General features: G+C 40.5%; 2 protein-coding genes across 3 annotated transcripts in view; both read left to right on the top strand.

Annotated features, from left to right (window-relative positions):
• The first annotated feature begins 460 nt into the window (after window positions 1-460).
• Window positions 461-7,184, top strand: LOC117440252 (cytosolic 5'-nucleotidase 1A-like). The gene is made up of 6 exons (XM_034076546.2): window positions 461-662; window positions 791-958; window positions 3,294-3,423; window positions 3,947-4,069; window positions 4,840-5,024; window positions 5,781-7,184. The coding sequence occupies exons 1-6, from the start codon at window positions 549-551 to the stop codon at window positions 6,144-6,146; spliced, it is 1,086 nt and encodes a 361-aa protein (XP_033932437.1). The 5' UTR covers window positions 461-548; the 3' UTR covers window positions 6,147-7,184.
• Window positions 7,185-12,429: 5,245 nt separating this feature from the next.
• Window positions 12,430-20,504, top strand: part of LOC117440316 (brain-enriched guanylate kinase-associated protein) — a 49,181-nt gene continuing 41,106 nt past the window's right edge. For both annotated transcript variants that reach the window (XM_034076625.2, XM_071202008.1), the window contains exons 1-3: window positions 12,430-12,591; window positions 13,394-13,488; window positions 14,149-14,318. In XM_034076625.2, coding sequence (XP_033932516.1) covers window positions 14,316-14,318 — 3 coding nt within the window. In that variant the 5' untranslated portion in view covers window positions 12,430-12,591; window positions 13,394-13,488; window positions 14,149-14,315. The remainder of the gene's footprint in view (window positions 12,592-13,393; window positions 13,489-14,148; window positions 14,319-20,504) is intronic.

Genomic DNA, 20,504 nt, shown 5'->3' on the forward strand with positions numbered 1-20,504 from the left:
AATAGCTGTTTGGGAATTCATTTCATTTCATTTCAAACCTTTATTTAACCAGATTGGTCCCATTGAGATCATAGATCTCTTTTTCAAGGGAGACCTGCAAATATGTTAGGCTAGTGATGCAAAATGTCTAAAACAAGTCATAATTAAATAACTCAAATAACAAAGACGTGAATAGTTTACATGACAGACCTAGGAATTTTTAAGTTGTTCATGTGCCAATCTCCAGAACATAATTGTCCATTATGTATTTTTTCATTAACCAAAATACTGACGTGATTTAAACCTTGTACCTCTTGTCTGTTTTTGAATAAGCTGAAAGCACAATAGTTTAGTTACCTTACATTTACAAAAATGTTTACACACAGTTATGTGGACATGGGGAGGCGTTCAGCCAATCAGGTGCGAGTGATGCTCAGCTCTGCCTACGTCACAGCTTGGAGACACGCCCATCCTCGTTTTGATACATTTCCGCAAAGTGTACAGACTGTTGCTTCCTCACAACAATTCTGAGTTTCTTTAGCTTTTAAGACGTTTAAAACATTATCAAAATGAGTGAAATCAAACTAACCGAATCAGCTCCAACTGAAGACAACGGAGAGGAGAAAGACTGGGCTGCTGCTAAAGCTTTTTTTGACAACCTCAAAACAAACAAACCAAGACCTGTAAGTACTTTTGCTTTACAGTTTTATGATCATACATTTGTGTGTAAGGTTCAGACACATGCATACAAAATGTGACTTAATAAGCAAACACAACTGCCACTACATGTTTTATTCATCCAAACATACAGCCCAAACCCCGGTATGCTGTCACCATTGCCGTGTCCTCTCGCACCCTCTTCAACATGGTGAAGGAGAGGAAGATCTATGAGGATGAAGGATTGGAGAAGTATGTGGCTTATCAGATGGAGCATGAAAGCGAGCCTCTGATGCCCGGAGTTGCTTTCCCCTTTGTCCAGGTAGGCCTGATCCCCGGCTCTCTGCAGGGCGTGGTGCCTCAAACTGGTCGATTCACCAAAATGATGCGTTGTTGAGTCGACAAAAGCCACACTAGGAAAAACTTGCTTAGTAAAAATCGACAGGGGTCACTGATAATGAACAGCATGCGTCAGCGTTTTGAGTGTAGATTTTTGTGCGAGATTCTTAAAGCCATGTTTATATTGATAGATACGTTTGTTCTTTACATTACATTGCATTTAGCTGACGCTTTCATTCGCTTTTATCCAAAGCGACTTTACAAAACTAAATGCATTAGTTTGTAGATGGTGTTTTGTATTTGCAAACCACATTGTGTTTGTTAGTGAATCATGAGGCATTTGTAAAACCTGTTTAGTTTGTTTGTGGAGTTATGGCAGGAAATTAGCTCCATATTATACCCAAGACAGGCCACACCTGAGTAAGTCTTGTCAAGGCATGTGTATGGCACCTTCATATCCAGTACAATCAGGAAATTGCCATTTTTTCTTCTAACTTCCATATGTGTCAAGTGTATGTACCCAAACATTGCAGAAAGGTAGTCGTTGGCAATACAACTCTCCATCAATGCTCATTACATAATGTTAATGTGTTAAGTTAATAACAATTGAGACCTAAGACATAAAATAGTGCAAGGTAAAATGTAGGGTTTAAAATGTTTATTATCTAACAATATTGTGTTGAAGACAGTATTTCACATAGATAAACTAAATGTTAATTGCAGCACTAATATTTATTGTCTATTGCCAAAAAGTATTTTGAGCATTACAACCAGGAAACGTCCTGATGGGACTATCAACATAGGAAATGAATACACTTGTCACTTCTCTCTGTGGTCATGGCACGACAGTTAATAACATTACATTTATGTTTTCTAATATTGCAAATATATACACAAATAATATTGCTGTGATGAGCTAATAATATGCTATTTATCAGCTTAGCAGTTTATTAGTCTGGCTGTGAAGTCCATGTTCACACCTTTATTTATCCAGGTGTATCCCATTGAGATCATTGATCTCTTTTTCAAGGGAGACCTGGGGGGTATACTGCGAAGCAGGATTTTCGCTTAGCCGGCTAAATTCAGGGGAAACTCCGGCTTTCCGGTCATCCGAAGCTGGTTCTCTTTTTAGCAGGCTAGATCTCCATGGTAATATATGCTAAGCAGCTAACCTGGTCGGGACCAGGTTAGGTTGCAGGCTAAGAGCTCAACTCAGTGAAAGCACCGCCTGCTGACCAATCAGAGCTCAGTATGCGGAGTTTAAAGCGATCAAGTCATATCACAGGAGAAAGGAAATACAGAAAAGCTGCCGTCGCAGGAAAGACGGCCGGCAAAAATCACCGACTGTGTGAACGTGAACATTAATAGAATATCACCTCCATCTTCAGAGCAATCTGACTATTATAACATTAGCGTTAAGAAAGCTTACTTAAATATCGGCCACAACATAAGTAACCGGATCAGAGTACATTAAGTACAGTCCGCGGCATATCACTTCATAATGTATCATATATCTCCTTATCTGAGTCAGCTGAGCCGTATCTGGCCGTGCAACACTCACAGCGTCACATACTGTATGCAGAAGTATTATTTTAAGCAACACATAAGTTGACGAAACACTCGAGACAAATGTAATTGAAGTCAGATCGTGTTTTAGACGGGCAGTGATATCATAAACCTGTTAATGTACGCATTCACACACTTTTTCTTTTTCCAGCTGTATTCACCTTGCAGGTGCAGCTCTGAGGCTTTGATCCTGGATAAAGTGTTTAAGTCATGGATGTTTAAAGTTTAACTTCTTCATTTTTGACTAGTATTAAAGTTCACTTTTCATTCAGGAAGTATGACGCTGCGCTGTCAGTGCGCTTTTCCATGTTTGTGATTGGTCGAATGCTCCAAATGCCACCCCTTTCATGTGAACGCGCACCTAACTAGATAGGACACGGCTGGCTTGAGCGATCCACTTGATAACCAGCGTCGTAGTACAGTTTAGCGAGAGCGCGTATGTTTTGGATTAGGCCAACCGGCTAACTCAAACATATCCAGGTTAGGTTGAACCAGGTTCGTAGTATAGGCCCCTGCTCAAGTAGGTTCCACATGAAACATAAAAACATAAACAGAACAACAAAAAGGACATATTCACACCCTAATTAAGGTGTTACTGGTTCATTAAGCACAGTCCTTTGTTTTGGTGTTGTTGTAATACCTTAATGTGCTCTTTTAAAGTCCTAATAGTACGAAAGCTGTCACAATGTTGTAATGCTTTTTTTTTAAACGTCATTTTAAACCCTCTGACACCTCATCCTCCTCTCTCACAGGCGCTGATGAATGTCAACTCTCGACTGAGGCAGCTCTACCCAGACAGCGAGGAGCTGTTTGATATCGTCTTAATGACTAACAACCATGCCCAAGTCGGAGTGCGCCTCATAAACAGCATTAATTACTATGGTACGCTGCGTCCACAACCACACTTTGTTTAATACAGCGGCGTCTCTCCTGCTGCAGCAACAGGAGTGATCAACAACAGTATTAGAGTCTGGTAATGACACACAAGGTGTTCTAGTGTAAGTTGAATCAGCCTTCTTTTCTTAAAGGTCACCTATTGTGCAAAATCCACTTGTTCATGTCTTTTATACATAAACACGTGTCCCCTCTGTGGAAAGAGATTCTGAAAGTTTCAGGAACAAAGATTCACTCACCAAGGTAACCCCCCCCCCCCCCCCCCCTTATCACCTGAATCTCCTCCTAGAGCACCATTGAGTTATTTTTAACCAAATATCTCTCAGAGGGGCGTGGGGAGGGGCTCCTTATTTTCATCTAAAGTAACAGACAGAGAATCAGCACTTTTGAAACAGGGCTGAAACAGAGCCAAACACTTCAGAGACATGTTTGTATATATCCGAGACCTATAATGTATTGGTGAAAAAGAGTATAATAGGAGACCTTTGACAATCTCTAACCTGCTTTTCAGATTTGAGCATAGAGAGATTTTGTATGACCGGAGGAGAAAGCCCTATAGGCTACCTGAAGGCCTACATGACCAACCTTTACCTCTCCAAGAACTCCGACAAAGTGACAGAGGCCATAGAAGAAGGTAAGATGATGCCGCGTTGACATTATAACCCTGATTTCTCTTTTTATGTATAAGTTACTTTCAGCAGCCTCGAGATGTTTAGTACTGATATTCACACATTTGGGTGTTGCGTGTTTCTGAGTGACTCATTAATGATGTTGAGGGAAACTTCGACCCCACACTGAGCAGCAAGAAGGAGAATGAAAGCGTGTGATCTATGGCTCCCTGTCATGTCCCAATACACACAAAACAAACATGAATCACTGACTTTCATGTGTAGTGCTGAAATTAAATATTTAGCTGACAGAACATAATTGATTTTAAGTCGCTTATCAAGTTAAACTTGGAGGATTTGATTCTTTATCTCTTTTGTATCCCTGTAAATTGAATTTGTTCGGGTTTCTGTCTATTGGTCGAGCAAAACAAGATATCTGAAGAAGACATACCTAAGAAATTAGGATTGGAATATGTTTATGACAAACATTTGGATGGCACACCTATATCACAAGTATATAGTATGTAAAGTTCAGTGTTACGACCATACTGTAACTGATTCTCAAACAAAACTGTCTTTGTCTTTTTAGTAATAAACAAGAAATCTTTCACAGTTTACCTCGAACAGCTTGGTAGCTATGAGCAATCTCTTTATTGAAAGACAGAAGTATCAGAAATCAGAGCAAATGTGCATTAGCAGCTAAAACATTGTATATAAAACAGGAATTTGCAGCTGTGAGGTATCAAATTAAAATATAGTCACAAAGCTTGTTTTTAACGTCCCTCTCCTCTTTCAGGCATCGCTGCAGCCACTATGTTTACGGCGGACACGGATAATGAGCTGAGTAAGACTCAGCTGAGAGTGGCGTTTGATGGCGACGCCGTCCTCTTCTCCGACGAGTCAGAGATCATCGTGAAGCAGCACGGCCTGGACACTTTCTTTGAGCACGAGAAGGAGTTTGAGAACAAGCCTCTCGCTCAGGTAACTGATGATGTCATTGGCATAGGGCTTGTTATAAGTACTTGATGCGTTTTAAAATATCAACTTAAAGAACACAATAGTTTCGGGACTCCCCCATTACAACTGTACCCACATTTGATCCTTTTTTGTACACAGATCTAGATACATTTTGATCTAGTGTGGTCACTCCAGCCATTCACCCTCATCTTCCTGGGTTTAAGTTGATAGTTTCATTCTGCTGTTTGGCCAAACTGCTGTTTCAGAAGCTCTTCAAACTTGACAAGAATATTCTCAAAGATACTCAAAATAAAAGGAAAGTACGATAATTGTTTTCCATCTAAATGTATCTGCCTTCAGTTGATTGAGTCCTAAAAAAATTATTGTATGCAGATATACAACTGCATAAAACAATATAACTAATACAACTGACAGGAAAGGACAAGAGCCCCCAGGCTTACACAATGGACCTCCACTTAACAAAATAAACGATAATAAACAAATAGAAAACACAACAAATAAATGACAAAAGGAAGAGTTCACCTAATGTATTAGCTGTTTCAACAACACCTATTTGGTCGAAAATAAGTTTCTGGGAATTGTCTGCATGGTTTAGGAACCTGCTCAGTTTTTTATCGACTCAGGCATGTTTTCTGTCTGTGCTTGTATGTGCTCCTGTTTGTGTGTGTTTGCATTTAGTTCCTCTTCCACCTTATTTTCTGAACCTGTGTTCCTCATTTCAAAACAATTAAATAAAACGTGATACTTTGGCTCTTTCAGGGTCCCTTAAAGTGTTTCCTGGAGGCTCTGGGAAAGCTCCAGAGGAAATTCATCGCCAAGAACGAGCGGCTGAACTGTCCCATCCGAACCTTCCTGGTGACGGCCCGCAGCGCCGCCAGCTCCGGGGCCCGCGTCCTGAAGACTCTCCGCAGCTGGGGGCTGGAGATCGACGAGGCTCTCTTCCTGGCTGGGGCTCCTAAAGGGCCCCTGCTGGAGAAAATCAAACCGCACATCTTCTTCGACGACCAGATGTTCCACATTGAGGGGGCCCAGCAGATGGGAACCATATCTGCACACGTCCCCTACGGGATCGGACAGAAGTACCACAAGGGAAAACTCATCGAGCAGCCCCAAAAAAAGGAATAACCTAAAAACGGTTAGAATGTTTAATATGCACTACGTCGACACCTGCATTCAGAACAAATCCGTTAATTAGCCAATTTAGGAGGATTTGGGTAACTGATAATGCTGTCTTCAAAGTTTCCTACTTAGTGGGGTTTTATCAAATATTTTTTTTACTGCTGCAGGTCTCCCTTGAAAAAGAGATCATTGATCTCAATGGGATTTTACCTGGATAAATAAAGGTTTGAATTGAATTGAATTGTTCACAGTTTTCTTCCGGATTGGGTATTTTCTATGAGTATAGGAATGTAGTTTCAAAGCAATAGTTACACTAGGTGCCACACACTGCTTCACCTAATACTGTGTTGAAAGAGAAACACCAGCTTTATTACCTATTGAGGCCTTTTAACCATACTATCTGTGTACCTGTTTACCTTTTGAGAGAACTTTTTCTCATTTACATAGTCATTTTCTATACACTTTTATTATACAATAAACACATGTTAATCTTATTTATCATGGCTTTGGATATTTGACCTCTGTATATTCCGTCGGACCAGGGTGCGTTAATGCATCTGCCTTATGGTTGTTTTTATTGCATTCGATCTTTAAAAATCACTTTTTCTTTGTTACTGTTTTTGCTGTTGACGCGCGCAAATATAAAACACTTTATATTTTTCCTCAAAAATGTACTGTCATTTTATGCGAGTTGTTGACAGTATACAGATATACTGTATCTAGATATCAGTCAGCAATGCTCAGCATACTGTAACTTCACCCTCGACTGACTGTATGTGTTTGCAGATAGCATTTGATCTATTTCATAATGAGAAAAATTAAGTTTCAACTTAACCTCATCAAGGAGTTTTACAGTTACACTTGTTTGTTAATGTTCATTACATATCTGTTTACATTTCCCAGTGCCAGATCATGCAATAGCCGGCATTGATTGTATTCATGTTCAGAATATCAGGATTCCCCTTTTTCTATACTCTATTCTATACTGTTTTCTAACTGTACCTTTAACCTTATCAGCAAGTATAATAAAGGCATGTGGACGAACCCTGGTGACTGGTCTTTATCAGAACAAGTAATTAAGTACATTTACTCAAGAAGGTAATTATTTTTGAAGTGCTTCTACTTTACTTGAATATGTCCATGTAATGCTAGTTTAGACCTGTATTGTACAGGTGTATTTTCACAGCCTACGAAGGCCCCCTGACAAATTGATGCATGCATTATAACACGTGTCTACTTCTACATTTTGAACAGATTTTCTTATTTGAATGATACTTTTACTTATGTAAAGTATCTGAGCACTTTCTCTACTGCTGGTCTTTCTACATCCCAGCAGTAGATGGTGCTGTTTAGCTGTAATTGTCCATGTTGATGCTTTACTGCAGAGGTGGGAAACCTTTTTCCTCTCAAGGGCCATTTCAATGGACCTAACCTCCTCTAGGGGGGTCCGGGGGGCATGTTCCCCCGGGAAGATCTTTTTTTTTAAATGTTGAAGTTAAAAGCATCAATCTGGTGCACTTTGAGAGCAACATTAAGAGATCTATGGATACATCTCTCAACACCCATATGAAACAGAACTGTAAGCAGATTTACTTTTTCTTTATGGATATTTTACAAATCACTCACCTTTCAAACTGTATTCTTGTTTATTAATAACAACTTTTTTTTACTGTCATATAGTATTTTATACCTGTTTACTTTATTCTCTTGTTTTTTTATAACTATAATGATCATATAAAGATGTGCCTTTACCTCACTGGTTGGAGAAAAAGCTTCTTATATTCGTTAGCATAGCTAGCTAACCAGATGCTAATAACAACAACGTTTGACTGTATGATCAGTATGACAGATGAGCAGATCGCCACTGGGCTTTCAACTAAAGACACAGCCACGCAAAAACTGCGGCATGTGTACGGTTCCTTATGGGTACTGACATTGTGATGTCCCGGCCATGGATGTCCCGGCCCGGAGCGACGTCCTGGGCCCTTTCTCATTTCTCGAACTCCCCTCCTCGACTCCTATCCTCGATACTTAGTCCCGCCCACAGGAGATGCGAGCGGAGGAGCCGAGGAGGGGAACCGAGGAGAGAGGAGGGGAAGCAGCAGGCGGTTAGAGAAATGAGAACTCCTCTCCTCTGAGCGGTCATTTTAAAGACACGTCCATTAATGATGACAGAAGGCACAGCAGCCTCTGTCTGATGGACAGATGTGTTCATGATGACTTATATATTTACTTTGATTCATTCACAGTGCGGTATAATGAGACAATAACAGGCTACAGATGCGGACACGCACACACACATATATGTGTATATATTTATATAAATATATACAATTTCAGAATCAAACAGAGCACTCTCATAACTCGTAACACTATCAGAGACTGGATATCCCCCCCTCTCCCCTCTGGTCGCTACAATGAGGAAAATAAATTACGGGCAAAAAGTTGTATTTACAAGTATTAAAAGTAAGCAGAGGACACCAAACCAACAGACCTGTCTGTCTGTCCGTCGCATCTGCGCACACACTGTACCACACACACCTACAGTACACTACACACATGCATATACAGCTCCTAAAACAGGCTACAGCCGTGGTGTATTTTATTGTGAAGCACTGAATGGTTTTAGAAAAATATCGACTCTTTGTTTGCAGATATCTACTAAACTAAAGCAAATAAAGAGAGTAGGCCTGTTCTACTGAGCGATATATATTATACACTGCTCTGCTTTCTGCAGGACCTCACAGCTGTTCTCTCTGTAAACATCGCGTCGCGATGAAAGCAGTTTCTAAAATAATATCCAGGGGATGCATGCAGAGCTGTCATTGGCTGAGATAAGTCCGGCCGTGCGTCACGACTCTTTGAAACATCTCTGTTCCCGGAAATGCATCCGCGAAGGAGCCGTGGAGGACCATGGAGGACCCATCAGTGTATCCTCGGTTAGAGCTCCTCCAGAGAGCCTCCTCGATGCTCGATGCTCGGTCCTCGACGTGCATTTAGAGAAATGGGATGTCCTTCAACATGGCGCGCTACAATTCATTTCCGGGTCACTACCGGAGGACAGAGGAGTCGAGGAGGGGGATTTGATGAAATGAGAAAGGGCCCTGGTGCTCTCCGGCAGCTCTAAACCCCTGTCGGACGAGACATATACCACGTGATGACACGTTAGGCTCGTGTTGTGTTTAAGGACCCTGACCTTGGCCAGGAAAAACAGGCACTCGCTTGTTTAATTATTTTGCGGTCTAGATTTCTTAATTTTTTTTCTTTTTTGCGTGAGTTACCTCGAGGGCCGTATCAATTGTCTCGCGGGCCGTATACGGCCCGGGGGCCGGAGGTTCCCCAACCCTGCTTTACTGCTTGTTAGTGTTTGCCCTACCGTACACTTGTGTTTGACAGGGATGCACCTCCCTGTAAAAGTAAACCACCTGAGGTCAAGCTTTAGCAGCTTATCTTTGGGCAGATCTGTTAGATAAACGTCAATAAGTGTCAGTCAAACCTCAGCTGTTGGAGATAGAAGCGCATCTTAAATGTACACGACGAAAGAAGCCACAAGAGGGCGCTCCTGTCTAACTTTTATTAGGATTAACTTGAGAAGAGGAACAATTTAAGATACCACACTTTTAGTGTAATCATTTATAAGTATATATTCTCCAAAAGAACGAAAACTTGGAAAACATCACTAGAAAATATAATTTCATATTTAAAAAGTGTGAAACAAATCTCAGTAAATAGAACCCCCAAAAGACCAAAATAATATTACATCGTACAATGTTCAATGCTTTGAGGTACAATTTAATCCTTTTTTAATAACTGAGCTCCCACTCGGCCCATTTTACAGATACTGAAACAACAGTGCAAAGCACAGCAAGAAGAAATGCAAATCACTCTGCTTTCACTGAACTAACCATTAGGCCTATTAGAAGTTAATGAGCTATCTTGAGCTCCCAGATTTATTAATATACCAGAGGTGTATACTTATAAAACAGAAATATAATAAATTAAAAGGTAAGAATTATAATCAAGAATAATGTCTAAAACACATTTTACTGGACCCTAAGCTTTTTCTGTTGGCTCATATCCAGATAAAAATAGTTATAGTAATATGAACGAGCATTTAGAGACCTCAGTTTTCCTTACGCCAAACATGTGTTTCCTGTTAGGTGAAAATGTAAAATATTCATAGACAGAGCACTACTCCATGGATATGACAATTATCAAGCCTACTAGAACGTACGTATAAAAGGCATAACATATGTTGAGAAAATGTGGAGGCCCTCAATCAATTATTTATGAATTAAAAAATGATCAATTGAATCACTTCTTTTTTGTACACCAAGCAGATTAAAGCTTGTAGAATTTGTATTTTATTCTTAATAGTTATTGCGATAAACAACTCCATTTTGTACAGATTAGCATTTATTAAAACAGAGGTCTATGTTTGAAACAGACAGCTACAATTCTTTACAAGAACAAATTATTTTGTTGCCATTTTACAACACATTTCTGCAGTGTGGTGTAGTGTGGAGGATGAGTTCATGCCCTCACCACAGCCTGAGGGCAGCAGGGAGGAAAAGGGCTGCAAATAGTGAGAAGAATACTGTACTCTGTAAACAAAATGCAATCCTATACAAGCATTGAGATTAAAAATAAATGAAGCAGAAGCAAAATGTTTCTTCCTTGTTAAAATATTAGCAATCATTTCTACAAATAAACATCAAAAAGTTAATTTAGGCCTTGAAACTAATTCACCAGCATTTTACAACCTGTAATGTAAAACCTGCCGCCTACATTACCCAGAATGCAACTCAACAGGTGTTGTACCGTAGATTGAAGGCTTGCCTTGGATTGAAGCACAACAAGAGTCTACTTGATTTTTTTAATCAGCAGATCCAGAAAATACATACAATGCATATCTACGCTTTTCTACTTTTGGTGTATTTGTGGCCACTTACAGGCCCGGCATATGTACTACAGCGTCTCCAGCGGGTCGAGCGGTCTCGTGTGGACGGACCAGTCTATGGGACGGACACGTTTCTGGTGCCGATTGCGTGTGGACGTGGACGGAAGACTTTTTTGATATCGAATTCGGTTCGTTTTCGTTACCGTCTCCGTGTGGCTAGGGCCTAAAGCTTCGAGACAGAGCATGGATGGGCCTATATATACTGACATCACCAGGTGCAGACAATAATGACGTGACAAACAATCACCGGGGCAGTAAACAGACAAAAGGAGGAAGTGCGCATGGGAGCCTGCCTGCAGACCTCCACTCTCAGGACAGTTCCGGTGCAGACCTCCACTCTCAGGACACCTCCACCATAGATATATATATATCTATGACCTCCACTGTCAGTACAGGAAGTGACGATTCTGACGCGTTTTTTCCCCGCCCACCGAAGGACTCGTTTGATGGAAGTTTTCAAATCACAATGGAGACTCATCACGGAGGTGATGAGTCTGCCAACCGTGCACTTTGGGTCGGCCTTGGTCAAGCCCTTTTGACCCCACCAGCCTGGTTCTCGTAAAAGTGTTTCGCTCAAATGACACCATGGAGGACTGTAACGGGAGTTGACAGGGGAGTCGACTCTACCCTCCTCACGAGTGCCTATTTTCGGACACTTTTTTCACTTTTCCCCGGTGTTATATTTAATAATAACACAGTTAACACAGTCTACGACGCACAACAACATGGATCCAGAAATCCATTTAGAATTCGTTAATTATAAAACAAAAGGCGAGTATCCCGAGGGTGCCTCGAAAACTCGTAAAAATGTAATACGACGACGATCCGTGAAGTATGACACCGAAGGTGAGAAATGTACAACGTAGCCTAAACGATTGTTTTGTATATTGAATAATCGTTTTTTCAATATAAATACAAAAAAAGTTGAACTGCAGTTCAATTGTACTATGTTCACAGTTGTTTATTAATTTCCACATTATAAGATTCTTCTTCTTCGAGTCCGTAGCAATCTCAGATGTCGTTCTGTCAGTATCGGGCACAGGCCACAGCTGATGGGGTAGGTTCTGCCAGGTACAATTCTAAGATTACAATGCATAATTATAAATGTGTTTAGTGCAATAAAGTTTTTTTTTAATTGAAATAAAATATATATTCATATTCTCCAACTTGAATGAGCTGAATAGGGTCACAATGTCTACACATCTGCACGTTTTTTTTTCAACACAAACATACAATAACTAATAATCTGTGTTGATTCAACAGGTGGGAAATTGTTCTGGAAAACAGGCAAATCCCAGATAGTTAAAGTTGTCTGTGCATGTTCCGAGGAAGCGGGCAGACTCTTCATCGACTTTCATGCCAGCCCCACAGGGACACAATACGGCCAAAAAAACAAAACAGTGCCATCTCGAAATGTTTTTTTGGCCAGATGTGCAAAGACATATATCAATGCAAGCTTGGATACCATAAGCTCTTCTCATATCCACATAGGTACCTCAGCCCATACATATGTTCCAATTCATAATGCCTGCTGGTTGCATTTGGAGCATTAACAGCCGTAGAGTTACAACGGTAGTGCAGAAATATGAGAGGAATTGATGCTTATGAACTTCTTTCCCCTTAAATTGTTATGTTAAGAGGATAAATTCAAACATGACATCAAGGATACTTACTAAGAACTATTTAAATGATATGATAACATTACTATTTTCTTGCATTAAGGTGGGACGATGTACTGAATGCCATGCAAGTGCCATTGTGATAAAACAGGAGGTGGAGTACACCCCAATATGTATAGTTTGTTAAAATAAAGACACATTATTCATTTGAAATATATATATACGCTCGATAGGATGATTATAAAGGATCCTCTAACATATTATTTTGTGACTCATGTTAATATCTAATTATCAAACCCTCGAGTTAACCTCTGCAAATAGAATACTTCATGCTCTTACCATCTTTGTCTCTGGAAGGTCACACAACCCTTCAAACTTGTTGGGATGGATTTGATTGGGAATCTGCCAATGACAAAAGATGGTACCAGTATGTCGGTGTGATGACTGATCACATGGCCAAATGGCCACAGGCATACCCCCTCAAGGCCACATCGGCAGAGGAAGTAACCGGGTGCATTCTTATTTGTTTGCAATTTGAAGCACCAAAAAGAATCCTCACAGATCAAGGCAGAGAATTGGTCAATGCCGTAGGTGTCATTTCTGTTTATTTTACACCATGTAATTATAATTTGTATCGAGGAAATAATTTAATGTTTTGTTCCACCAATTCTCAGATCAATACCCGGGTCTGTGAAATTCTACAGATCAAAAGTCTGTGTTCGCCATATCATCCTCAGACCAATGGTTCGGTGGAAAGGATGAAATAGGGGTGAGCAGAGAGCCTGTGTTAATTCATGCTCTTAACTTTAATTGTTATGAGGCTGGTGGTATTTCTTGATATTATTCTTCTATTACTCCTAAACGCATGGCAATTATATAGAATGTGTTGCTATTAAATGTTTTTGCTTAATATTAAAATATGACCATAATGCATTAATAGGCATTGCACATCTTCCTTGCCGTACTTTTATAACATTGATGAATCGGGACAGTAATATATTCTTTCAACACTTCAGAGCATTCTTACGAAGTAAAGGATGCAACATCTCAAAGTTGATATGCAACTCACCCCCTCCCCCTAGCAACCTGACGCCACCTCATTTAAGGTCTTTGCCTTAAAGCAGGGGTGTCCAAACTACGGCACAGGGGCCAAATGTGGAAATTCTAAAAATCAAAAAGTGTGTTCGCCATATCATCCTCAGACCAATGGTTTGGTGGAGAGGATGATATGGTACATTACAGAGGTGAGGTGCCTGTGTTTATTCATGCTCTTAACTTTAAATGTTACGAAGACATTTTTTGAGCAGCTTATTTAATAGTAAAATTGAACTAACCATGTTATAGAAACCTCTTTGACATTTTGGAAACCCCACATGTTAGAATTCAAGGTACTTCGGTCTCATCTGATCATTGTTTTTCTTATTTTCAGAGCACTCAGCGAATTGGTCAAACAGAGGCCAGGGACCTAGGATGAGCACCTGGACGCAACAATGTTTGGTCTTCGGACAAGAAAACAAATTACCACAAAATATTCACCCTACTTCCTGATGTTTGGGAGAGAGGCTCGCTTACCCGTCAGAGGTGCCGGAGCACTATATGGTTGGTGAACCTATAGAAATTGAGTCCAATTTAGGCGGTGTGTGCATTATTCCATTTCTACCTTGAACTTTTCTGTGAAATATATTTTCCTATTATACTATTTATGTCACCAGCGAATTGTCATTATTTTTCTATTACTCTTGCAGTTGTGAAAGACGCTTGGGCAGGGAATGAAAACCATGTTCTGTAGTGACTTTTTAACCTAATACATAGGCTACTTAAGCCACCGAGGGATGGGAACGGGAGAACTTTGTTCGGACGCGTGTTCCATCCAGACGATAAAACAATGTCCATACGCAGCGCCGGTCCTTAGCATTGGCGTTATAGATGTTCGCCTGGGGCGCCATATCTGGAGGGGCGCTGCGCTGGCAGCTCTGGGAGGGAAAACATGTTCAGCCTTGATGTAACAACATTCATAATTAAGTAAATGTAACACCCTTTTCACTCCGGTTACACTTTTCCTTTGCCCTGTACGATGGGCGCTGTAAGTGTTGAAGATGGGGGATGTTGGCTTATCAGGCGCCCACAGCTCACAGCCAAAGTGCGAGTGAGCGAGAGGGCGCACCGGTACCGGCACTGTTGTTATTAGCATCTGGTGCTAGCTGCGCTAACGGGTATAAGAAGATGATGTTTCTACAACAAGGGTGGAGGCTAAGAGGCTCAGTGAGGTAAAGGACTCTGAGGGATTAGATAGTTAACTTTAGTCTAGGTTATCTCGATGGGTCTCAAACGTTTTGATCACAATTTATGTAAACAAATATTTCCAAGGCACTTTATAATTATTGGGATAAACAGGTTTGAAATAATTTCAATGTATACTATAGGACAGCTAAAATCTCGCCTAGGGCAGCAAATTGGCTAGCACCGGCCCTGTCCATACGAGTGCTATATCTTTCAATCTAGTATCGATCCATGACAGTACGACTATCCAGGAAAAAGTTAAAGTGGGGCTTCCAAATCCGGCAGCACCAACGCCTGGTCTGCCACACGTGGAAGCCCCTCTTTAGTTTTTCACCTGCTGAGCCCAGAGTAAAATGATTTTGTGTGCACAAACTAGAGGGGGACAGCAAACACCAGTGTGATTTTGGTGGAGTACGACCACCCTGGACAAAGTTATAGTGGGCGTGCAAAACCAGGCAGCTGCACCACCTGTTCTGCTGAACATGGGCTGTAGAGAAACCGTGCAGATCTTGCCTAATGACATCAGGACCACCTTGTCGGGTGGAAAAAGAACATTAACAGTGTGAGAAAGGCACAGATACAATAATACATTTTATTTTAGGGCCTTTCAAAACATTCAATGTCACCTTACAATAGACAAATATATAAAATACGAGTGGCATTTCAAGTGAGTAAAGCCAGTTTGAACTCATTATTCGTTAGGCTTGATTTGAAATAACACAGTCTGACTATATCATATAATGTGATATCATTATGCCTACTTTAAATTTTTTTTACGTATTTCGTATTTGTGGTTATCGAGTATCAGACACTTAAATAATAAAGAATATTTTATAAAATAGTACTATACTGACAAAACACATCTTATCCTTTCACCATGCATTCTGTAGGAATAAAACATAAAAACACCTAACCGACGTTGACACAAGTTACATCATTTGAGGCAATTGGTTATTTGAGAAGCTCCTAGGGGGGCACACAAGTCGTTTTACAGCTTTCCATTATCACTCATTACTCAAGAGAACGTTTTATTTGTAAAATGTACAAAAAGTACTTCTGCAGAAAAGTTTCATATTTTTGGATTATTGTAGATACAGATAGATATATGAGTAGCATTGAATGTTATAGCCAATTGTATTTAGTTTAGGTAGAGCTAAGAAACTTTATATATTGCTTTTTATTTAATCTGTAATAATATATATTTTATAAGATCATATTACGTCTTTCATTTAAATACCATTTTGCTAGGTAACCCTAGCTGTCATACATGTAGTGGTGTCAAAAGTACAATATTTCCCTCTAAAATATGTGGAGATAGGCCCACTTTTATTGAGTTGTGTATATAATACATTACAAAGGAAGATGTACATAAAATGACATGAAATACAATCAAGTCACATAAAAGATGCCAGTTGTCAACATAAATAAATAGAGAATAACGTAAGTATAACCAATTGGTTCCTATTAACTTTATAGCTTTTTCCTAGCTATAAAGTTCAGAAACATAAATATCTGTCAAAAATGTTGTCACAAAAGCAGTATATTTCGCTCTGAAATGTGATTACAAAATGATACATTTTAGTGCTCCAGTTAAAATGAACTTCTGCCTACTGAGCGACAGATTGTAGTCACTATCTTGTTTTTTAATCCGATTTCACTTGGTGCAATGTTTGGATTTAACAACAGGCTTTTTTCTTTTTTCAATTGGGTCACTCTAATAACGGCAGTGAATATTGTTACATTTCTGGAGACCATGAGGAGAAGACGCTTGTCGGGCTTAAAACGAAACACTCATGGGGGGGTAGGACTTATTTTACATTAATTTGTTCTACAGTTGAGTTATCTATCTTGTCAGTCGAGCATCTTTGCGGCGAGGCACAGTTTTGTCAGGCAGCAGAGTATGTGTGTGTGTGTGTGTGTACATCCCTGAGATCTGGGACCAACCGGCTGTTGCCATGGATACTCGGTGCTGACACCACAAGAACTGTGTAGGCTTGTTGAAGATATAATTAATAACAAAGGATTAGAGGCAAAGGTGGCATGGGGCTCAGTATGAGAAACCTCATCAAACAGTTACTATAATTGGCACCCTTTCTTTCTGTGTGTGTGTGTGTGTGTCTCGAGAAAAGTTACAGAAAAATAAGTATGAAAACAGAACTCTCATACTCTGCTGCTGCATTTATCTTCTTGACAAGCAATTTGCTATAAATGTTTACTTGGTTGGTGGCCAGAAACCTCTAGGTAGATTTTTTTTTTTTATTAAGGGTGTGTGTGTGTGTGTGTGTGTGTGTGTGTGTGTGTGTGTGTGTGGAACATTTATTAAACATAATGAGATAATTACTATAGCTGGATGTTTATCAATTGTTGATCCTCCCACATTTTCTCTACGACCAGATACAGTGTCTAAAGGATGATGTTGTTCACTTTTGGATGGATTGCCATGAAATATAGTGCAGATATACACAAAATGTTCAGCTGAGCTTTTGTTTAATGTTAGCGTGCTAACTTAGATGCCAAACATAACAGCCAAACGTCGTCATAATATTGAGCATATTAGCATGCTACCTTAGCCCTTAAGTAACGGTACCTCAAAAACCAAAAAGACAACAGGGCACATGACCAATTACAGTTTAAGGTGGCAATCTATGCGCTTATGTAATATTGTCTGCAGATTTCGCATTGCACTTCATAAAACCGAAGATAAGCTACTGCCATGATCTTTTCCTTTGTTGAATTTCTTGGGTTTTCTGAAGGTGGCACACATCTTTTCATCTATTTTACAAGGAAGTCATCAAAACCTGTGATAACAACTCTGTGAATCTGCTGCACGATGCTACAGACACCATTTGCTGTGTGACTGAGTTGGTGGAGCACACACACAGGGATGTGACGGGCTCTGTTGACAGAAAACTGTGGTATGATAATGACATGTATTGAGGTCAGCTGGTCCCCCTCCCCAGTTGCACATCCTTATAGAAAATATCATACAGGGTATATCCACTCCAAACCCACATGAATTAAAGCTATAGTTTAAGATGCTGCAAATCTACAGCAGAGTGTATATTCTTGAAGTGATCCAGCACAGCCGCTGGTGTTGCAAAGATTAAACTGGCTTTGTCTGTGATAACTGGCTTTCAGTTTGAAACGGATGCTCATTGCCCTTGTGGTATGCATTATGTGCTTCTGTAATTGCTTTCTGACTGATGTTATTGCAGACTTTACTGTGTGTTCAGCAGGGATCCCTACACCTCCAGAACGAGCTGGCTCTTATTCAATTCAGCCCATTCTCATTTGATTGCACAGTGTGGTCCTCTGAAAGCGACCCCACAGGTCTGCCCGCATTGACAAGTGTCTCTGCATGAGATGGATTATTGATGCTGCATCTGGGGACACGCTGTTTCCTCGTCCTGGCTTTTTACATGTGCACCTGTTAGCTATTATTGACGGGGCTCGGCTAAGTTACAGGAGGCAGTCAGTCCCATACCCGAATAAGTAATATGCAGCACTAAAGATGGAGACACGTTAAGTGATTCACTAAAAATGCTTCCAACAATCTGAAATCAATCGCGGCTTTGCTGAGCAGGAGAGATGCACTGATCCTGCTGATAACACGTTCATTTAAGTTTTATTTCAAGCCTTCTGGTCCTCTCATAGAAGCCATTCATTCGCGGACACATTTTATCGGCTGCTAGTGTAAAAACATTAAATGGTGCTCTGTGGAAAAGATGGAAAATTACTTTTTCGTCCAGCGTTGTGGATTTATCTGCCCTGTGTGGAAGGCATCAGGCCACTCTCTATCACTGTTATCTTTAATATAAGTTCGATGCTGTTTTTTGCTGTAATATAGCAACAAGTATAACTGTCTTTTGTCATTTTGAGAAGCATAAAACTGACATCCAGGAGAAGGGAAGGCCAAACAGACTGCCATAGTAACAGCTGAGTGGCCGTACTTCTTTATGGTCAGAACTGATCAGCCGTGGCTTTAAGTCCACTCTGCAGGCTTAAGTTAGGGACGCAGAAACTCTGGACCCTGCAGAGGCTCAGCCCAGCCACGCAGCAGCAGTGCAAACACGAATCAAGCAAGCATCACCAATTATCCCCACCTCTGCGCTTGTAGCAGGAATCCATTTCAGCACCATTTCCTCCGGGCGGCCATGGGCAGACGGTCTCTGCTGTCAGGGCGATAGTTCTAAATTGGCTCCCACCCCTCTCCTCCTCCTGAGATTGAAAAGAGATTATTAAAGGCATTCATCGTGGAATAAGCCTGTGCCTGTCTGGAAATGGTGAGAAATGGCCGCACAATGGAGAGCGCCTGGAGAAAAGGCGGCTTGAAAATTATATAGAGATATGCCTGTGTACTGAAGGCTTGGTGCTCCTCCCTGGTACCAGACAGGGGGGTGTCCTGTGAGGTGGCTGTGTGGTGGTGGTGGTGGTGGTGGGGGGGGGCCCAAGTCTGGAGGAACGCATGCGCGAAGCAGGCCACTAGTCATGGCTAAAACCCTACATATCAGATGCGGCGCTAATGATCCCCCTGGGGACCGGAACAGTCTGGCTCCTGCATGCCAAGATGCACTGAACAGCCGCCTTTATTATCACTTTCTGATTTAAGGGTAAGACTATATGTAGGACAAGTTGAGGGTCTTCTTTGAGTTGGACGTCGAGTTAGATCATAATTGGAATATTAAAGATTATTGGGGTTAATCCATCTTTGCAGTATGTGGAATATTCAGGGACGACACACTGCATGCTGCCCTCATCTCTTTTCTCCTGTTGCATTTTCTAGAAGGCTAATGAGTCTTCATTTCAAGTTCAGATTTCGTATAAGCATACATTTTTAACGTATGCTTTAGATTGGGGACATTACAGAGTCTCTATACCTGGCCTGGCTTGGTACTGTATGCAGCTTTTCTTTTCTGTCAAACTGCTGCCACTCACTTGTCAATCCTGATCTCTTTAACTCCTCCCATGCACAGACTAACGGAGGTGGTATCGATGCAGTTATACAACAATCTGAATATTGATGAATTACAGCTTCAGTATGCCCATATGAATACACGCGTTATTGTGTCAATGCTGTCTTCATGGCACAGATTGCATGCATCACCAGGGAATGTTTAAATTAGGAATAAGGGGAAGATACAGAGGCATCACAAATTGAGAAACTGTAACACCAGCTTTTTTTAGTCACTGAAAGTGCGTGTATGTACTCAATTATATGTAAAGAGAATCCTAAATTTGCATCAAGAGTGGAAAAGAGCTAAGAAAAATAGCACTGGTATACAAACAAATCTATTCAATGCAAGTATGTCATTTAAAGGAATAGAAACAGACATTTGGGGAAATACACACCTTTCCTTTCTCACCTAGATCAAGACAATCAAAATCAAGTATGGTTAATAAGCCAGGAGGCAATTATTTTAGGAGTCGTGTTGGCTCGTCGTGGATGATGATATAATCAAGTCGTGCTTATGAAAACTAGAAAGATATTTGAGAATTATCGATAAG

Source organism: Pseudochaenichthys georgianus, chromosome 24, assembly GCF_902827115.2.
Source record: "Pseudochaenichthys georgianus chromosome 24, fPseGeo1.2, whole genome shotgun sequence".
In the NCBI taxonomy this organism is placed as follows: Eukaryota; Metazoa; Chordata; class Actinopteri; order Perciformes; family Channichthyidae; genus Pseudochaenichthys; species Pseudochaenichthys georgianus.

Excerpts from the sequence above, each read along its gene's own strand:
- LOC117440252 (XM_034076546.2), top strand. The coding sequence starts at position 549 with ATGAGTGAAATCAAACTAACCGAATCAGCTCCAACTGAAGACAACGGA. Across the intron at positions 959-3,293 it reads TTGCTTTCCCCTTTGTCCAG|GCGCTGATGAATGTCAACTC; the intron begins GTAGGCCTGATC and ends CCTCTCTCACAG. Across the intron at positions 3,424-3,946 it reads AAACAGCATTAATTACTATG|ATTTGAGCATAGAGAGATTT; the intron begins GTACGCTGCGTC and ends CCTGCTTTTCAG.